Source organism: Chiloscyllium plagiosum, chromosome 2 (assembly GCF_004010195.1).
Source record: "Chiloscyllium plagiosum isolate BGI_BamShark_2017 chromosome 2, ASM401019v2, whole genome shotgun sequence".
NCBI lineage: Eukaryota > Metazoa > Chordata > Chondrichthyes > Orectolobiformes > Hemiscylliidae > Chiloscyllium > Chiloscyllium plagiosum.
In genome coordinates this window covers 11,568,266-11,587,849 of record NC_057711.1, presented here as the reverse complement: position 1 = coordinate 11,587,849, position 19,584 = coordinate 11,568,266, and the positions used below count along the sequence as shown (strand labels likewise).

General features: G+C 41.9%; 1 protein-coding gene across 3 annotated transcripts in view; it reads left to right on the top strand.

Moving 5' to 3' along the window:
• Positions 1 to 19,315, top strand: part of rnf4 (ring finger protein 4) — a 66,124-nt gene extending 46,809 nt beyond the window's left edge. For all 3 annotated transcript variants that reach the window (XM_043704059.1, XM_043704069.1, XM_043704051.1), the window contains 5 exons: positions 2,385 to 2,461; positions 9,777 to 9,789; positions 10,602 to 10,791; positions 16,163 to 16,235; positions 18,069 to 19,315. In XM_043704059.1, coding sequence (XP_043559994.1) covers positions 2,385 to 2,461; positions 9,777 to 9,789; positions 10,602 to 10,791; positions 16,163 to 16,235; positions 18,069 to 18,218 — 503 coding nt within the window. In that variant the 3' untranslated portion in view covers positions 18,219 to 19,315. The remainder of the gene's footprint in view (positions 1 to 2,384; positions 2,462 to 9,776; positions 9,790 to 10,601; positions 10,792 to 16,162; positions 16,236 to 18,068) is intronic.
• Positions 19,316 to 19,584: the final 269 nt, after the last annotated feature.

The following is a 19,584-nucleotide window of genomic DNA, read 5'->3' as shown; positions in this document are numbered from 1 at the left end:
GGTGGCTGTGTGGAATGCTCTGCCACAGAGGGCAGTGGAGGCCCACACTCTGGATTCATTTAAGAAGGAGTTGGATAGAGCTCTCAAAGATAGTGGAATCAAGGGTTATGGAGATAAGGCAGGAACAGGATACTGATTAGGAATGATCAGCCATGATTATATTGAATGGCGGTGCAGGCTAGAAGGGCTGAATGGCCTACTCCTGCACCTATTGTCTATTGTCTATCCATTCCCACCTGCCAGCACCCGGCCCATATACCCATCCAAATGCCTCTTAAATGTTGCAATTGTACCAGCCTTCACTTCCTCTGGCAGCTTATTCCATACACGTACTAACCTCTGTATGAACATTTGCCCCTTAGGTCTCTTATATTTTTCCCCCCTCACCCTAAACCTATGCCCTCCAGTTTTGAGGTCAGTTTCCCTGACCCCAGGGAAAAATCTTTGTCTATTTATCCTATCCGTGCCCCTCATAATTGTGTAAACTTCTATAAGGTCATCTGGGCAGCTGCATCTGCAGCAGCAGATTAGTAAGGGTGAGGTCAAGTATGTTTTTACCTCTTGGTTCTCTCTCCTCCTGCCACAGTCTAGCAGCTGTATCCTTTAGGACTAGCTTGATCAGTCGTGCTGCTACTGAGCCACTCTCGGTGGATTGAAATCCCCCACCCAGAGTACATTTTGCACACTTGCCACCCTCGGTGCTTCCTCCAAGTGTTGCTCAACATCGAGGAGTACCGATCATTCAGCCGAGGGAAGGCACTGCATGGTCATCAGCAAGAGGTTTCCTTGCCCATGTGGCTTCATGGAATCCAGAGTTCATGTTGAGGACCTTTATGGCAGCTTCTTTCGGACTGTATACCACTGTGCTGTCACCTCTGCTGGGTCTGTCCTGCCAATGATGGTAATGTGGTGCCAGGGGCATAGTCTTACTCACGCATCGTACTTTGAAGACAATGTTGGGTTGTTGCTTTGCCGGTCTGTGAGCGAGTGCTCCCAATTTTCACACGAGCTCCCAGATTTAGAAGGGAGGACTTTACAGGGTCAACATGGCTGTTTCTGCCATTGCCTTTGCCATTGCCTCAGTTGATGCCAGGTGGTCTACCTGGTTTCATTTCTTTAAGGCTTTGTAGCAATGATACAACTGAGTGGCTTGCTAGGCCATTTTGGAGAGTACATGAGAGTCAACCATGTTGCTGTGGGTCTGGAGTTAAATGCAGGGCCAGACCAGGTGAAGATGGCAGATCAACATGGAGGTGCATCTGTCCATGATAATATTGCTAAAAGTGACCACCGCACCGTTCTTGTGGAGACAAAGTCCTGTCTTCACATTGAGGCATTAATGAGCCACATGGATTTTTCTGACAATTGATAATGGTTTCATGGTCATCAATAGATTCTTAGTTCCAGATTTTTGTTATTGGATTCAATTTCCACCATCTGCTATGGTTGGATTTGAACCCAGGTCCCCAGAACATTTAGCTGAGTTTCTGGATTACTAGTCTAGCGATAGTACCACTAGGCTATCACCTCCCCTGTTAAAGACTGGTGAGTCTTGCTGTTTCTGATGGAATAAATGTCAGCTCTACTCGAGGTTCATGACATTTTCTTCATGACCTACTCAGCGTATTCATAGTAAGTGGTTAATAATTTGGCACAAGTTCCACATAGTCCAGAAAGTTGGAGATGGGAATAAGAAGGGAATGGCACTTGAGGACTAGAAATCATTTATTTCGGCTGGTGCAAAGAAGGCCCAGGAGGAGGTTTTGCCGAAGAATTTACATTGATTAATGTTCCGCAAGGAATGAATGAGCAGACACTTTCTCTGGGCGTGTTGTTTATTGACAAGGAATCATGATGTAGAAGGGAGTGGTAAGGATAAATTTTGTTTACAAACATAAAGTTCAAAATGTGGTTAAGGATGCTTATAATAGTTTAATCCCTACAATGTGGAAGCAGGCTATTCAGCCCATCAAGTCCACACTGATCTTCCAAAGAGCATCCCTCCTAGACTCCCTGACGAAGGGCTGTGATTCCAGCATCTGCAGTCCTCACTTTCTCCTAGTTAACTATCAGTGTTTATCTACTTGGTGCATTGTCCATCACTGTGTCTTTATCATTTAAAGTGAACTTGTTAGCCGATCAGCATACTTCTCTATCTGGTATAAATATTGTTTTGCCTTTACATTCTTGTGAACTACCCTGGCGAATGAAAGACAAAAAGCTTTGAATGTCTTCTTTCTGCAGTACTGAAGTTCTGTACTACCAATGACTAATTGTGTCAATATTAATCTAACTACCTGTTCTTTTGAAGTATAAGTTGGTCTTATGGTAAGTCCAAACTTGACAGCCTAATTCTTAAAAGGATTGTTTGTTTGGTGTCTCAGGTGCAGAAGTAGTTGACTTGACATGTGAATCCGCTGAACCTGTGGTTGTTGACCTAACCAATAATGATTCTGTTGAGGTAAGTGATTTCATAGAAATGTTCATGGAATCCTTAGTGTGAAAACAGGCCATTTGGCCCAACAAGTCCACTCTGACCCTCCGAAGAGTAACCCACCCAGACCCATTCCCTATTGCTCTACATGAATAATGCACCTAACCTACACATCCCTGAATACTATATGGGCAATTTTAGCATTGCCAATTTACCTAACCTGCACATCTTTGGATTTTTGCAAGGTTTGTGAAGGTTTGTAGCTCAGGTTGAGGTTTAGGGTGTAGGTTTGCTCGCTGAGCAAATCCAAATGTTTCATTACCTGGCTGGGTAACATCAGTGGTGACCTCCAAGTGAAGCGAAGCTGTTGTCTCCTGCTTTCTGTTTATATGTTTGTCCTGGATGGGGTTCCTGGGGTTTGTGGTGATGTCATTTCCTGTTTGTTTTCTGAGGGGTTGATAGATGGTATCTAGATCTATGTTTGTTTATGGCGTTGTGGTTGGTGTGCCAGGCCTTTAGGAATTCTCTGGCATGTCTTTGCTTAGCCTGTCCCAGGATACATGTGTTGTCCCAGTCGAAATGGTGTTTTCTTTCCTCCGTGTGTAGGGCTACGTGGTTGAGAGTGATTAGACTTTAGATTAGATTAGATTAGTGTTGGTGGGTTTGTGTGCTTTAGGATTCCGAGGGGTCTTAGTAGTCTGGCTGTCATTTCTGAAACTTCTTTGATGTATGGTAAGGTGTTTGGTCTGCTTGTCATGGTTTGTTCTTGAGGAATCTGCGGACTGTATTTTTTGAGTATCCGTTCTTCTTGAATACGTCGTATAGGTGGTTCTCCTCTGTTTTCCGAAGTCTGTCTGTGCTGCAGTGTGTGGTGGCTCGTTGGAATAGTGTTCTGGTACAGCTTCGTTTGTGTGTGTTGGGATGGTTGCTGGTGTCGTTAAGTATTTGGTCAGTGTTTGTCGATTTTCTGTAAACGCAGGTTTGTATTTCTCCATTGTCCTTTCTTTCGACTGTGACGTCCAGGAATGCGAGTTTGTTGTCGGTTTCTTTCTCCTTGGTAAACTTTATGCCTATGAGAGAGTTGTTGATGATGTTAAATGTCTCTTCTATCTTGTTTCGTTTTGTGATGACCAAGGTGTCTTCTACATAGCGGACCCAGATTTTTGGTGATGGTTGGTAGGGCTGTTTTTGTTCTAGTTTTTGCATTACCGCTTCCGCTATGAATCCTGATAGCGGCGATCCCATGGGTGTGCAGTTGGTTTGTTTGTAGGTTATGTTGTTGAAGGTGAAATGGGTGGTGAGGCACAGACCCACGAGCTTCATGATGTTTTCGTTGGTAATGTGATTGGTGGTTGGGGTGTGTGTGGTCTCTTCTAAAACTGTGGTGAGTGTTTCCTTTGCTAGGTCGATGTTGATGGAGGTGAACAGTGCTGTTAAGTCAAGTGAGATCATTGTTTCGTCTTCCTCTGTTTTGGTGTTTTTGATTTTTAGGAATTCCTGGGTGGAGTGGATGGAGTGCTATGACTCTTCTACTAGGTATTTCAGTCTTGTGTGCAGTCCTTTGGCCAGTCTATAAGTTGGTGTTCCAGGTAATGAGACTATGGGTCTGAGGGGGGCTCCTGGTTTATGGATTTTTGGTAGTTTTGGTCAACATCGACCTGGCAAAGGAAACACTCACCGCACTTTTAGAAGAGACCATCACACACACCCCAACCACCATCAATCACATTACCAACGAAAACATCATGAAGCTAGTGGACCTGTGCCTCACCACCCACTTCACCTTCAAAAACATAATCCACAAACAAGCTATATATATCCAGACAAGAAGAGAGTATTCTATCACCTAGCCTATGATTTTACCTAGCCAGGTAATGAAACGTCTGGATATCAAACCTACAGCTCAGCGAGCAAATCTACATCCTAAACATCTTTTGGATTGTGGGATGAAACCAGAGCACCTGGAGGAAACCCATGCAGACATGGGGCGAATGTGCAAACTAAACACAGACAGTCGCGTGAGGCTGGAATCGAACCCAGGTCCCTGGCACTGAGAGACGGCAGTGCTAACCACTGAGTCACCCAAGTGATGGTGAGCTGCATTTCACTTCACTCATCACTTGCAGTGATTGGCTGACCAATCCTTCAGTTGCATTTGAAAATGACAGTAAATACTGAAAGGAAACTGAGAGCAGAGCGATGTTATCTGTTAGAAACTGACAGCACGTCGAGTCCCGTCTTACTGCACCTAAAACCTCTTCGTTCAGACCAAAATGTTGGGGAAAAATTTTAGTGCTTGTTTACACAAATGAGTGGCAATATTATCATTTGAAGTATGTTTTTCATGCCTTTTATAGTTTTCAATATTGTCATTTGATCCACCATTTAAAGTGCCACTGAACATTAGATCAATAACACATTATTCTATTCTCCATTCCTTCAGTAAATGGAAAAAGAATCAATATAATTTTGTAAGCAAAGTCCACTATTGACATCTGTGCACACTGTTAACTTGAATTTGAAGTTGACATACCTACATTTTAAGGGTCAAAGTGTGGTGCTAGAAAAGCACAGTGGGTCAGGCAGTATCCGAGGTGCAGGAGAGTCGACGTTTCAGGCATAAGCCCTTCATCAGGAAGGCCTTACAACTGAAACATTGACTCTCCTGTTGCTCGGATGCTGCCTGATTTGCTGTGCTTTCCAGTGTACATGTTTTGACTCAAATCTCCAGCACCTGCAGTCCTAACTTTATACTTTAAATTTAAGTTAAACTGACTTGAATTGTCACAATTGTTAGACTTTCCTTTTGTAAGTGGAATGTGAAAGCTTTGCATGGACTGGTTAAGATGCAAATATCAGTATGTCATTTTAACAGTTTAACATTAAATTGAGGTTTGTTAGCTGCTATTGAAGTGAGAGCTCATTTGCATGTATGAGCACTTATTCAATGTTGCCATGTCCTCTCCTCTCCTGCTTGATTTGAAGATAACATCATTTGTAACTCACTGTATATGTATTCAGAGTTGTTTCATTTGTCTCTAAGGAAACTGCCTTCATGTGTACAAATTTCATGTGCTGCTGACACTACAGGGTTCCTTTTTATAGAGGAGAAAGTGAGGTCTGCAGATGCTGGAGATCAGAGCTGGAAATGTGTTGCTGGAAAAGCGCAGCAGGTCAGGCAGCATCCAGGGAACAGGAGAATCGACGTTTCGGGCATAAGCCCTTCTTCAGGAATGGGGAAAGTTTGTCCAGCAGGCTAAGATAAAAGGTAGGGAGGAAGGACTTGGGGGAGGGGCGTCGGAAATGTGATAGGTGGAAAGAGGTCAAGGTGAGGGTGAAAGGTCAGACTGGGGTGGGGGCGGAGAGGGCGGGAAGAAGATTGCATTTCCACCTATCACATTTCCGACGCCCCTCCCCCCAAGTCCCTCCTCCTACCTTTTATCTTAGCCTGCTGGACAAACTTTCCCCATTCCTGAAGAAGGGCTTATGCCCGAAACGTCGATTCTCCTGTTCCCTGGATGCTGCCTGACCTGCTGCGCTTTTCCAGCAACACATTTCCAGCTTCCTTTTTATAGAGGCTTCCAAGTGTCTGTCACCCATACTTGTGCAAATTAGAGTTGATTTGTTGTAGGCTTGTTTCTCACAAGCTTGTAATAGATGGAGCCACCTTACAATTTTGGTCATTTTTCCCTCGAGCTTTCCTGGCCTTTTAATTAAATCATGGCTGATCTGCCCCAGGTCTTCAGTTCTCTCATGTCTGATCGTCAGCCCTCAATGCTCCAATATTTTAAAAATATATCTACCTCATTTTTAAATACTTTTGGAGTTCTAGCCTCTACACCTTTTTGAGGTAGCTAATTTCAGACATTCGCGACCTTCTGAGTGGGGAAATTCCTTCCCTTTCCCATTTTAAATGAGTATCTCTCTATACTGTAAGTACACATCCTAGTTTGAGATTTCCCTGCTAGTGGAAACATCTTCTCAACATCTAAATTATCAAGCCCCCTCAATCTTGTATGTTTCAATAAGAGCACCTCTCGTTCTTGATAAGTCAACCCTTCATCCCAGGATTCAGCCTTGTGAATCTCTTTTGAACTATGTCCAATGGCAGTATATCTCTTAGTTATTACAGGGACCAGAACTGTACACAGTACTTCCAGGCCTCACCTGAACCATACTCAGTCATAGCAAGTCTTCCCTGTTTTTAATGTTTTGACCAATGCCTCCACTATCTTTGCAGATATGAACTGGTTCACCATTATCTATTCTACACTTTACATTCTCAAAAATCTCCAGTGGACTAGTTTAGCATGTTTCCCCTTTCATAAATCCATGTTGACCTTATGTAATCCTGTTGCTATTTTCCATGTCCTGTTATTTCATCCTTTGTAATAAACTCAAGTACTTGCTGATTGCTCATGTTAAGCTATGCTGTCTGTAATTCGTTTTCATCCATCCTCCTTTATTAAACTGTGGTGGTGCATTTACCACCCTCAAATCTTAAGATTGTTTCAGAATTTACAGAATTCTGAAGCCAGTTTTGAGAAGATCTGTAGCTCATTTACAGAATTTTGAAGATTGACAAGCAATGTTTCCATTATCTCTATGCCTGCCTCCTTTAGTACCATAAGACATCGATTATCAAATACCATGGGTTTGTTTAGTATCTCTAGTAGTGTTGATATAGTGGACTTATGTACTCTCAGAAGACTTTCGTAAGGTCTTGTATATGAGTTGAAATGCAAAATTAAAGCATGGGGATTGGAAGTAGTGTACTGATATGGAGAGAGAACTGGTTGTTCAGTGGTAGAATTCTCACCTGTCACAAGGGAGGCCCGTTTTCGTTTCTCAGCCAATGCGTGGTGTCCCTTTCTGCCTGTTCCCTGTGGAATTTATTGCCACGGAGCACAGTGGAGGTCAGGACATTGGGTCTCTTCAAGGCAGAGATTAATAAATTATTGATCTCGCGAGGAATCAAGGGCTATGGGGAGAGTGTGGGTAAGTGGAATTGAAACTCCTATCAGCCATGATTAAATTTTGGAGTGAATTCGATGGCCTCGCCTCCACTCCTATGTCTTAGGGTCTTGTAGTTGACAGGCAGGCAACAGTAGGAATAAGTGGGACTACTTCTTGAGTGGCAGACAGTGATTGTTGGGGTAATGTAGGGATCATTTGAGACCCCAGCTATTCAGAACATCTTAATGATTTTAGATGAAGGAACTAAATGTAATATCTCCAAGTTAGCATATAAAACAAAGCTGGGCGGGAGCATAAGATGTGAGGAGGATGCAGAGATTCTTCAGGATGATGTGGAAAAGTTGAGTGTGTGGATAAATTCATGGCAGATGAAGTAGAATGTTGATAATGTGAAGTGATCCACTTTGGTAGCAAAAGGAGGAAGGCAAGTTATCAACTGAATAGGGATAGATAGGGAAAGCGAGAGGTGCAATGAGATCTGGGGTGGTCTTTGTACACCTGCCCGGTGAAATAGGTAGTGAAGAAGGTGAATGTTTTATTGGCTTTCGTAGCAAGAGTATTCAAGTAGAGGAGCAAGGACGTAATGCTACAGTTGTGCAAGATCTTGTTAAGACCATGCAGGGAGTATTATGTGTAGTTCTGGAGTCACTCTCTGAGGATAGGTGATCTGGCCATCAATGACTGCAATAAAGATTTACCAGTCTGAGTCCCAGAATGGCAGTTTTGGGATATGTCAACTTGGACTGAGATGAGCAGTTTCTTCTCCCAGATCATGGCAAACCGGTGAAATTCTCTGCCATAAGAAACAGTCAAGCCAAAGCATTGAATGTTTTAAAGGAGTTAGGTATAGTCCTTAGGGCTAAAGGGATCAAATGGTATATGAGAAAGCTAGAAGAGTCACAGTTGTACAGTATAAAACAGGCGCATCAGCCCACCATGGCTATGCTGGCCAACAAACCAGACTACACTAATCCCATTTACCTGCAATTGGTCCATAGCCTAGTAATATCAAGAGTGCCTGCCTCTCCCACCCTTTCAGGCAGTATTGTCCACATTTCCACCACCCTCTAGGTGAAAATATTATTTCTCAGGTCCTCACAAAACCACTTGCTCTTCACCTTGAACCTATACTGTCTGGTCTTAGACACGTCTGCCATAAGGAAGAGATTCTCAGAATCCACTTTGTTTATACCCGTCATAATTTTGTATACCTTGATCAGATTCCCCTGGTATTGGGTACTGAGTTGGATGATCAGTTATGAATGGCGGAGAAAGCTCAAAGCACTGAATGGCTGCCTCCTTTTTTCTGTTTTCTAACAGCTTTCAGTCCCATTAATTTCTCCAGTATTGTTTTTAGGAATATTAATCTCCTTCAATTTCTCCTTCCCAATAGACCCTTTCTCCCCTAACATTTCTGGGGTATTTTGTGTCTTTGCTAAGTATAGAACTCGCGTAATTGTTTAATTGAACATGTTATTCTCGATCTCAATTAAAATTGTTAAAATCTCTACCGTGTAGCTAGAGGCCATTCAGTCCATCGCACCTGCACCAACCTTCCGCAGAGCATCCCATCGAGATCCATCCATACCGACATTTACCATTGCTAATCCACCTAACCTGTACATCTTTGGACTGTTGGAGGAGACCAACACACACAGGGGATATATGTTTACTCCCTGCAGGCAGTCACCCAAGGTTGGGATCGAACCCAGACATTTCCTGAATTCTGAATTCTCCTGTATCAGACTAAGAGGGTCCTACCTTTTGCCTTCACTAACCCTTTCTTTTATACATACTTGGAAACTCTTAAACTCTGCTTGAATGTTCCTTGCATGATTGCTTTTGTATTTGATTTCACCCCTCTTAATCTCTTTTATTTTCTTTGCTGAATTATAAACTGCTCCCAGTCCTCAGGCTTGCTGCTATTTCAAACAACTTTCTATGACCAATCTTTGAATCTAACACAATTATTTTTAATCATGATTCAGCCACTTTTCCTGTTCTATTAGTTTATTCCTCAATATACATGTTATTGCTCATTTGATTTGCCCAGTCTATATGTAGATTGGAGTTACTCTTGATTATTGAGATACTGTCTTGTTCGATTTATCTCCATTTTCCTGTTTACTACTATTCCCTGCCTTACCACAACTGTTTGGAGATCTTTACAAAGTTTCCATAATTTCCAGGGCAATTAAGTGCTAGCCTAGCCAATGACACCCATATCCCATGAATGAATTATGTTGAAAGCGTATTTTAGAACAATGCTACCAGTTCCATGTTACAATTTATATTTGTTACATCTTTCCTTGTCTAATCTACTTCTCTCTCTCTTTATTTTCAACATCACCTGTGTGTTGTCCAGATCGTGGATGAAGGTGAGTTCAGCAAATTAAGAAACTTCGCCAATTCATTAGTTCAATGTATTCTGTAATAAACCCTTATGCTTTTGTTTAGGTAGGTAATGTGAAGTAACTAATAGTTTCCAAGTGTTGATGGCAGCACACCGAATCACTGTATATTTCTTGTCTGTGTTTGTGGTTTCACATTCAATGATCAAAGTAATGAATTATGTCAAGTACTCGCATATTTAACATGATTGAGACATGGCATAAATTCATGTCTTCTGTTTCAATCTTGTGGTTCTCATTTCTGTTTTGAATATTTAGATGGCTTCTGAACCTTTAATTGCTAATAGATCAATAATCCTTATTAAATGGGGAAGAAGTGACTGGGCCTGTCATTGTCCCATTTTATTTCACAAACCCCTGCGGATTAAACATTATGCAGTGTATTGTTTTGAGAATAATTTGGAGCTGCACCTGTCATCCCTTTCTCTCAAAAGCAAGCTGTTAATAATAGACATGAAAATTAGTCCCCCTACTCCCCTGCTGTGTGCTCTTTATATCCTGTGAAAATTGACACTGGATAAATTGGCTCTTTGGTTACTGTCAGTTAAGCTCGTTTTGACTCTGCATTGTTGTAGTTTAATTTCAGTGAACTTGCTCTGAGTTGTTTGTCGTATTTGGGGTGAAAGATTTTCGTCAGTAGAATCCTACTTGAGTGAAGTGTTAAGTTTTAACCGTGAGCTTATTTTTCGTTTTGCTAGGCCCCACTTGTACTCTGATCCTCCTCAAAGAAATCCAAGTAATAGCAAATTGTTATTGTTCCATATATTGTCATTTTGCAGATCTCTCCTCAAATAGTCAGTCAAGTTCAGCTGATGACCAGCCAGGCAGAACGCAGTCAGACAGCTGTATTCTCTGCAGTGATGAAGAAGACACCAGAACAGATGGAAGTAGCAGTGTGACTTTAACAAGTGCAGCAGCTGTACCTCAGGGAAACAGTCTTCATCCTGTCTTGTGCAACCAAGACTTAAGGTTAAAAAGTTTTTCTTTAATAAATAGCATTTTTCACATATACAACAGTGCTTTACAGCCAAGGATTTCTTTTGCAATGTTATCGCTGTCGCAGTGTAAGAAATCTAGACGCTAATTTGTGCAAATCTTCCACTAACAGCAGTCTGATAATGAAGAGATCTTCTGTATTTGTTCGTAACTGGCTAAGAGCCAAATACTGGTTAGGATAACAGAATTTCTGTAGAATCTTTCAGTCTATCTGAAAGGGCAATATGGGCCTTGTTTAATACCTCTTCCAAAAGTTAACACATTCTGACAGGACTCTTTTTTTTTTCATGTTGGACTGTCAGTCTAGTTTGCATACTTTAGATCATAGAATAGAATGGAATCCCTACAGTGTGGAAGCAGGCCATTTGGCCCATTGAGTCCATTTCACCCCCTCCTACCCTGTAACCCCGCATTTCCCCATGACCAATCCACCCTAACTTGTACATTTTTAGTCTGTGGGAGAAACGAGAGCACCCAAAGGAAATCCATACAGACATGGGAAGAATATGCAAATACCACACAGTTGCCTGAGGCTGGAATCCCTGGTGCTGAGAGGCAGCAGTGCTAACCACTGAGCCACCATGCTGCTCCCTCCAGCGTCTCGAGTGAGACTTGAACAAGTAAATCTCTAATACGAAGGCAAAGTTCTACCCACTGAGCAGCAGCCAGCACCAAATCAGTCCTGGCTGTTCTGTTCTAAGCCTTTGATTTGTGTTGTGAGAGAGAGACTTTCTTTTACCATTGACTATTTCCCATCTCCAACGAGCAGCATGATGCAAGCACTCTGGCACCATATGAAAATAAGTCACGTTGTCCTACCACATGGACTATTGGCTTCTGGCTGGCAACGTCACTGAAAGCACAGGTGGACTATCTTTGGGATATTGTGTGACAGCCCTTGAACCTATTAATATGACCATTCTCTTCAACTACTCTTCAAAGTAGGGCTGTGAATGTGATGTTCAATGACAACTGCACAGTATTCTGTACCACTCTTGACTCCTGTCATATTGAAGCAGTGAGAACCTGCATGCAGCAGAACTTGGACAACATTCAGATGTTAGCGAATAAGTGGCTCCTAACATTACACGTCCCATGTGTGGTGCAATGACCATCTTCCCCCAATCCTGTCTATGCCATAATCCAGGAGTGTGATAGAATACTCTCCTCTTGTCTGGATATAGACAGCTTGAAAAGCCCACAATGCTCCGAACAAGACTCGTGACAAAGCTGCCCACTTGATTGGCACCCTGTTTATTCCTATCAAACATTCACTTCATCCACCAACAATGCTCAGTGGCAGCAGTGTGTACCATCTAAAAGATGCAGTGCAGTAACTCCCCATGACTTCTCCAACAGCATTTTCCAGACTATTTAGTAAGGAGAAGATCATTTTTTGAATTTAAGTGTATGTCATTATCTATCACAAAGAAAGAAAAATATTGAGTAAAGTTTATTTCTAGTTTTATATAAATCTAAAGCCAAGTATATTTAATTATTAATTTGTCCTTACACTCAAATCTCATTGTGACATCTATAACTGCGCAATACCTGCTAGTGCCTTGAAGTCTGAATTGTAACTGGAGACTGCTAATGTATACAATAGGTCAAATAGGTATCTGAGCAGTGGGTGCAGTACTTGACTTGATGATTATCTCCATTTGGGAGAACACTGTCTATGACTGGGGTACATGCAGCCAGAGTAAGCTTTCACTTTAAAAACACATGATAGGGCCAGGTATTTTTCTATGTTTACAAGCCCTCAAAGGTTGCTGTCCCTCGGTTGAACTTGCAGCTCAATATCATTTTGTGTAGTAATTATCTCAATTTCAACTTCACTTTGTTGTCAAACACCTGATGGAAATTGGTAGCCAACCCACTGATGCTTTCTTGAAGGAATAGATTTGAAACAGACATGATTTGTTCCATCACACCTAATTCCTGAAATTGCCTGTTGAATTCCTCTGCTAACTTCAAAGGTGTACACAGATGGTTTCTGGGTGGTCTTTGATCTTTTTTCCAGAATTTTCTCCAGGCTCAGCTGTGTCTTACGTTTTAATTCAGAGGACGACAGACCCAGTTTGAATTTGAATACATTCACAGCACTGATAATGTGCTAAGTCTGTGTCCTTTCCCTGCAGTTCATGGTTCAGCTTGTTCAGCTTGTTCAGTTTGACATTGTCTGTAAGAAACTCTCTTTAAAAGGCAAAAAGGTGAGACGATTCTCTTTCGTACTGTCCTTTAAAAACCATGTACACAGTCAGCTGGCCTGCACCAGAAATAACTAGCCTATCAAAGTAATTACTTCACCCTTTTCTGCGTTAATTTTCTCTGTCACTCGTCCACCTATTCCACTAACTTGCCTATGTTCTTTTGAAGTTCTACACTATCCCTTTTCATAGTTCATACTGATTCCAAGTTTCATATCGTCTATAAATTTTGAAATGGTGTCTTGTACACTGAACAGTGGGTTATTTATCCATATGAGGAAGAGCAAAGAACCCAATTTGGGAGGTAGTGACTTAGTGGTAATGTCACCAGACTAGCAATCCAGAATGTCAGGCTTATTTTCTGCAACATGCTGCAAGGGAAGGCAATGGCCCAATGGTATTATTGCTGGACTGTTAATTCGGAGACCCAGGTAATGTTGCAGGGACATGGTTTCAAATCCCGCCACAGTAGTTGGTAGATTTTGAGTTATATAAAAACCTGGAATCAAGCATCTAATGATAACCGTGAATCAATTGCTGGTTATCAGAAAAAGGGAAAGAACCTGCCATCTTTACTTGGTCTGGTCACGTGACTCCAGATCCACTGCAATATGGTTGATTCTGGGCAATTTGGGATGGGCAATAAATGCTGATAATGCCCTCATCCCATGAATTATCATCATGGCAAATAGTGAAATTTTAAAAATAAAATATCTGGTATTAAAAAGCTTTTTGATTTTCATTAAAAACCCTTCTGGTTGACTAATGTCCTTTCCAGAAATAAATTTGCCACCTTTACCTGGAATTGACTATGTGGGACTTCAGACCCACAATGATTGTTAACTGTCCTCTGGGCAATTAGAGATGGGGAATAAATGTTAGCTTAACCAGTGACACCTACATCCATGAACAAATTAGAATGAAGAAAATGTAAATACCAACTCCTGGGAACTCCACTGCACTCTTTCCTCCAATCCAAAAAACACACATTAATTACTACTGTTTGCTGGCACTCCAACAAACTATAGCCTTGTTGGCACTTACAGTACTGGAGTTATGACTTTGCTGACACATCTCTTGTGTTACACTTTGTCCATTTACTTTCTAGAAGTCCATATACAGCATCCCTTTCAGTTACTCTTCCAAAAGTTCCAGCAAGTTCGTTCAATGTTATTTGTTATTAACAAATTGGTGCTGCTGTTCTTAATGGATCTGCATTTTCCTAAGGGGTGACTAATTTTGTCCCAAATTCTTATTTCTAAAAGCTTTCCAACACTGAGTTTAAACTAATTGGCCTTGCTTTGATACTAAATATTGACCAATTGTACTTTGGCAAGAATGAACCAGTTTTTGTTTTGAAAGGTTCTTCCACATCCTTTACCTCCTGGATTAGGATTATATCTGACTCAGCTATGAATTGAAAGACTGAAGATATTAAATGCACCACATTGAGACTCCCTACAGCCTACATCCCAGTGGATCTATGTACCACTTTCTGCTTGGGTGGGTGTAATATGGAGTGTATGCAACCAGTGAGTCCTTGAAGGAAAAATGTCATTTTGGTGGGTAAACTGCTTGCAGTAAAAGGAGAACACGGAGCAAATGGAATTTTTTCTGCAGTGATAGCACCCCTGACCCCATTCCAAAGCCAAGATTGACCATCTTTATTTATTTGATCATGGCATGTGGGCATCACCAGAAATTGTTGGCCATTCCTAAATGCCACTGAGAGACTCTCACAGCATGGAAACTGACCTTCAGCCCACTGTCTATGCTGACCAGCAAACACCAAACTACACTAATCGTATTTACCTGCACTTGTTCCATAGCTTACTGTCCTGACATTTTAAATACACATCTATGTATTTCTTAAATGTTGCATGAGTACCTGCCTTCACCCCATCACAGCAGCACATTCTATATGTTTTACCACCCTCCGGTTCAAAGGTTTGTTTTTCTCGGATCTCCTCTAAACCACTTATCCTTCGCTTAACCTTCTGCCCTCTGGTCTTAGCCATGTCTGCTATGGGGAAGACATTCTCATGATCTGCATTATCTCTACCTCTTAATTTTGTACACCTCAATCAGATTCCTCTCCACCCCCCACCTCCTCCACCCTCAGCCTCCTCTGCTCCTGGGAAAACAAGCCCAGCCTATCCAGCTTCTCATAACTGAGACTTTCCATCCCAGGCAATCCTGGCTAATGAAGTTAAGCATTCTGTATGCTGCCTTCATCTCCCTGTCTACCTGTGCTGACATCTTCGGGGATCTATGGACCAGCACTCCCTAAGGATCTACTATTCATTTAAATCCTTCCTTTATTAGGCCTCCCAAAATGCCGGATTAAATTCTATCTGCCATTGTCCAGTTTACCAGCTGGTCAGTGTCAGACGCTAGTCTGAGACCATCCTCCTCACTATCAAAAACGCCACCATTTTTGAGTCATCTGCAAACTTACTACTTATACCTGTGACATTCACGTCAAAATCATTAATGTACAAAACAAACAGCAAGAGTCCCAGCGCTGATCCCTGTGGTACATGGTTGGTCAGCACTGCCCTTGAAGAAATGGGTATGAACTGCTTTGAATCTCTGCTGACCTGTGGCCGAGTCATCCAGCAGTGCTTTCAGGCAGGGAGCTCCAGAATTCTGATCAAGTGATGATTGAGTGGCACTCGACTTCTAGGTTGGAATGAGTTGCTGATGAAGCTGTTCTATATTTGCTGGACTGATGGAAAAGGTGACCACCTTTAGCAGACACGTAAAATGCTGTTTTAAAGACCCCCAGACTGCAGTCGTTCAAGCTGTAAACTCAGTTAGTGGTGCTGCCTCTCATTTGGTACAGAATTGATGGAAGACCTTTGGATACCAGAAGAAGTTATTTGAGCACTCTGCTTCCATCTGTTGCAGCCCCATTTGTCTTCTCATTCTTTGCATCCATTAAGGTTTTGCTTTCGGTGTGGTGTTCTTGACCCAGCCATTCCTGGACTGGTCAGTCAGCTGCTTTTTAGGAGGTAGGAACAAAAGGAGTAAATAACATGAATTTCTGCTAGTTGAATAAAATTGAATGCCGACTTATAACTAGTGAAGCAAGAACCTTACATAATCGCATCTGTTTCTTTTGTTTTTGACAGATCTGTTCAAACACACCGCAGGGCTTGCTCAGGAACAATTAGCTGCCCCATATGTATGGATGGTTATACAGAGGTAAGACATTGGTTTCAGCATCCAAGGAGGCTACTCAGACTAGTGTGTCTGTTGCTGACTCGTAGTTGGATCCCAGTGTCCAGTTCGCTTCCCCACAACCTGCTAATTTTTCCTTTCAAATATATATTGAATTCACATTTTGAATGTTACTTTGAATCAGTAACACCAGTGATCTGAGGCAGTAATAATGTTCTGGGAGCTAAGGTTCAAATCCCATCATGGCAAATGGTGCAAATTGAATTGAATAAATTGAACAGAATTAAAAGTTGAAAGATGACCATGAAAGCACTGTGGACTGTTGTAAAAATACATCTGTTTCAATAATGTCCTTTTGGGAAAGGAATCTGGTCTGGCCTACATGTAACTCCAGATTCATGACACTGAGTTTGACTCCTGACTGCCTTTGGAAATGGATTAGTGGTGCTGAAAGAGCACCGCAGTTCAGGCAGCATCCGAGGAGCAGTAAAATCGATGTTTCGGGCAAAAGCCCTTCATCTTTTGCCCGAAACATCGATTTTACTACTCCTCGGATGCTGCCTGAACTGCGGTGCTCTTTCAGCACCACTAATCCAGAATCTGGTTTCCAGCATCTGCAGTCATTGTTTTTGCCTTTGGAAATGGGCTAGCAAGCCACTCAGTTGTACAAACCTTCCCAAAGGGATGAAATCAGATGAACCATCTGGCATCGATTGGGCAACCCTGCCAAGTCCTCCTCTTTGTCATTTGGGGGCTAGTGCTAAAGTTGGGAATGCTATCATGCCCACTAATGATGCAACAGTCTAGCATGATGTACTGAGCCATTCATTACCCACTGTCTCGGGGACTATCACCAGCCCTAGATATACTTCACTGACAGGATAGATAGTGCTCATGGCCACTTAACTTCTGACCAATTACAGCCTTGGTTCAAATGTGGACAAAAGAGGTGAATTCCAGAGGTGAGGTGAATGAGATTGCCCTTGACATCAAGACCACGTTTGAACAAGTTTGACATCAAGTAGCCCAAGCAAAGCTGGGGGTCATTGGGTCAAATTTAATAGTGTTTTTTGAGATTTTAAAAATACAGAATGTATAAAGGAGTGTCAGTAGATGTTACTGAGATTTTTAGTATTAGCACATTCGTGAATGCCTTTAAAAAATCTATGTTCAAAGAAAGTTACTGTGCAAGATGAGTGAGTGGTCATTTAGTGGGAAAAATGTCAGGTTGGTAAACAAACCAGCAGAGCCACAAAAGCTTCCATGTCGGAGCCTTAACACCTTACAATCTGTATTGGTGATTTAGGTAAGGAGGTGGAGACCAAAGCAGGTGTGGGAATTGAACTTGTGCTGGAGGATTCGCTGTGCATCATAAACCAGCCATCCAGCCAACTGAGCTAACTAACCTGAATGTCACAATGAAGATCCCATCTTCTGAACCTCTCCCCCTTACCTGAGGCATTAATGACACAAAATAAACTCCCTACCAGTCGTCTCGCGCTCTCCGGCCCGCGCGCTCTCCGGCCCGCCCCTGAGTTTAGAAGATCTTCTTTAATCAAAGATTGTGATGTTGCTTGTGAGGGTAGCTGCTGAGAGAATAGGTATGAGTCTGTCATTACAAATGGAAATGAGGAATAATGTCTTCTGAGGGTTATTTATCTTTGGATTTCAGTCACCCAGGGAGCAGAGGCAGCTGAGTCATTCAAATTTGAGTTAGACAGACCTTTGATCAACATGGGAGTCAGTGGTTACAAGAAGAGGGCCAAGTAGTGAAGTTCAGTCTACAATTAGATTGGCCACAATGCTGTTATGTAGAAGAGTTCTTATAACCAAATGTTATTTCTGATTCTTTTCTAGATTGTCCAAAGTGGGAGACTTATTGTCTCGACAAAATGTGGTCATGTTTTCTGCAGCCAGTGCATCCGGGACAGTCTCAAAAATTCACACACGTGTCCAACTTGCAGAAAGAAATTGAACTCTCGCCAGTATCATCCAATTTACATTTGACTGTGAAGTCTTTGTCCTGAACTTTATATACCCAACAAAGTGCCAGCCGCATTTAAATCCTCTTTTGCTCTTCAGTTTTCTCTGAAGAAATGTGTGGTTCCTATAGGAGACTGAGATGCGTTCGCAAGGTGCACACACTGTCAACTGACCATCCTTCGCTATCTGACCCTGTCAACTGGCTGTATTTAAAATGCTGTGGGGAAGACATGTGGTGGGTGGGTGAGTGGGATGAAGGGAGGGTGAGAAATAAAACAAAGCACCAGCATATTCCAGTCACCAACTAACTCATGTCTGTTTTGTATCTCTGTCTCTGTCTGTCTGTTTCTTTCCCTATTCCCATGGTCAGTGACAGGTAATCACTACACAAGGTTTGTAACCCTTGTTGTTTAAGTGATCTTTCATTGTATTGACTTGCAAACCCACCTTGCTAAATGCAGGCCAACTCTCCTTAATCCTAAGGACTGTCAGTTGGTGTGGATCCTGCTCTGGTGCTGCAGGTGGTGCCTTTTTCAGTTGTGTACATCTCAATCTGTGAGAGACACCAAGAAAGTATGCAGAGAATAAACTGAAGGGTGGGGTGTAGAGTGGGAAATGCAATTCCAAGTTACAAGGAATACATGCTTTGACAATTCTGAATATCCCTACTCAGGAAATCTTTCAAAGCCTTATATGTGCTGAAGGCTAGGTTTCAGAAGTTGATATTGCAGCGGGCAAGGAATACTCTATGCATGACTGTAAGTTTCCCTATGTTTTGGGACTATCTTGCTGGGTTTTTTTCCCTTTTAAGTTAATCTTTTATTGTAACTGAGATCTGAATCACTCATACTTTTGACCAAAAAGGTTCCTGGAGTTGTTACATCATCAGACTGCGCCTTTTCTGAAATGACCAGTATTTGGGAACTGTGGTTTTATGTGGAAACAAATCAAATTTCATGTGTTGAAATGCAGATACCTTTGCAAAAAATAAAAATAAGATTAATTTTTTTAAAATGTTACAATGAAAGTATTTTGAATAATTGGTTAAGTATTTGTTTTTGTCAGATTCTTTGTGCAGAGTCTTTTATTGATTTGTAATAAAGTACCCAGACTGTCCTGTCCTGATATTCTCTACGCCAGTTTCTCCCATTCCACTACCACCACCTCTGCAAAAAGATGGGACATAATTTCTGGAAAAAAAAGGGTGGAACTAAAAGGAAAATGGTATTAGTTTTTTCCTTCCCGTTTTGTCTTTATTTCAGGTTAATTTCTTGCTCCCTTTCATTTGATTGAACAGTGCACAGGCACTATCTCTTCTCCTCATCATATCCTTTTCTTGTACATTTCCTCCAAGCCTTTGGTTTGATTACAGTGTTCAGTTCTTGCTGTA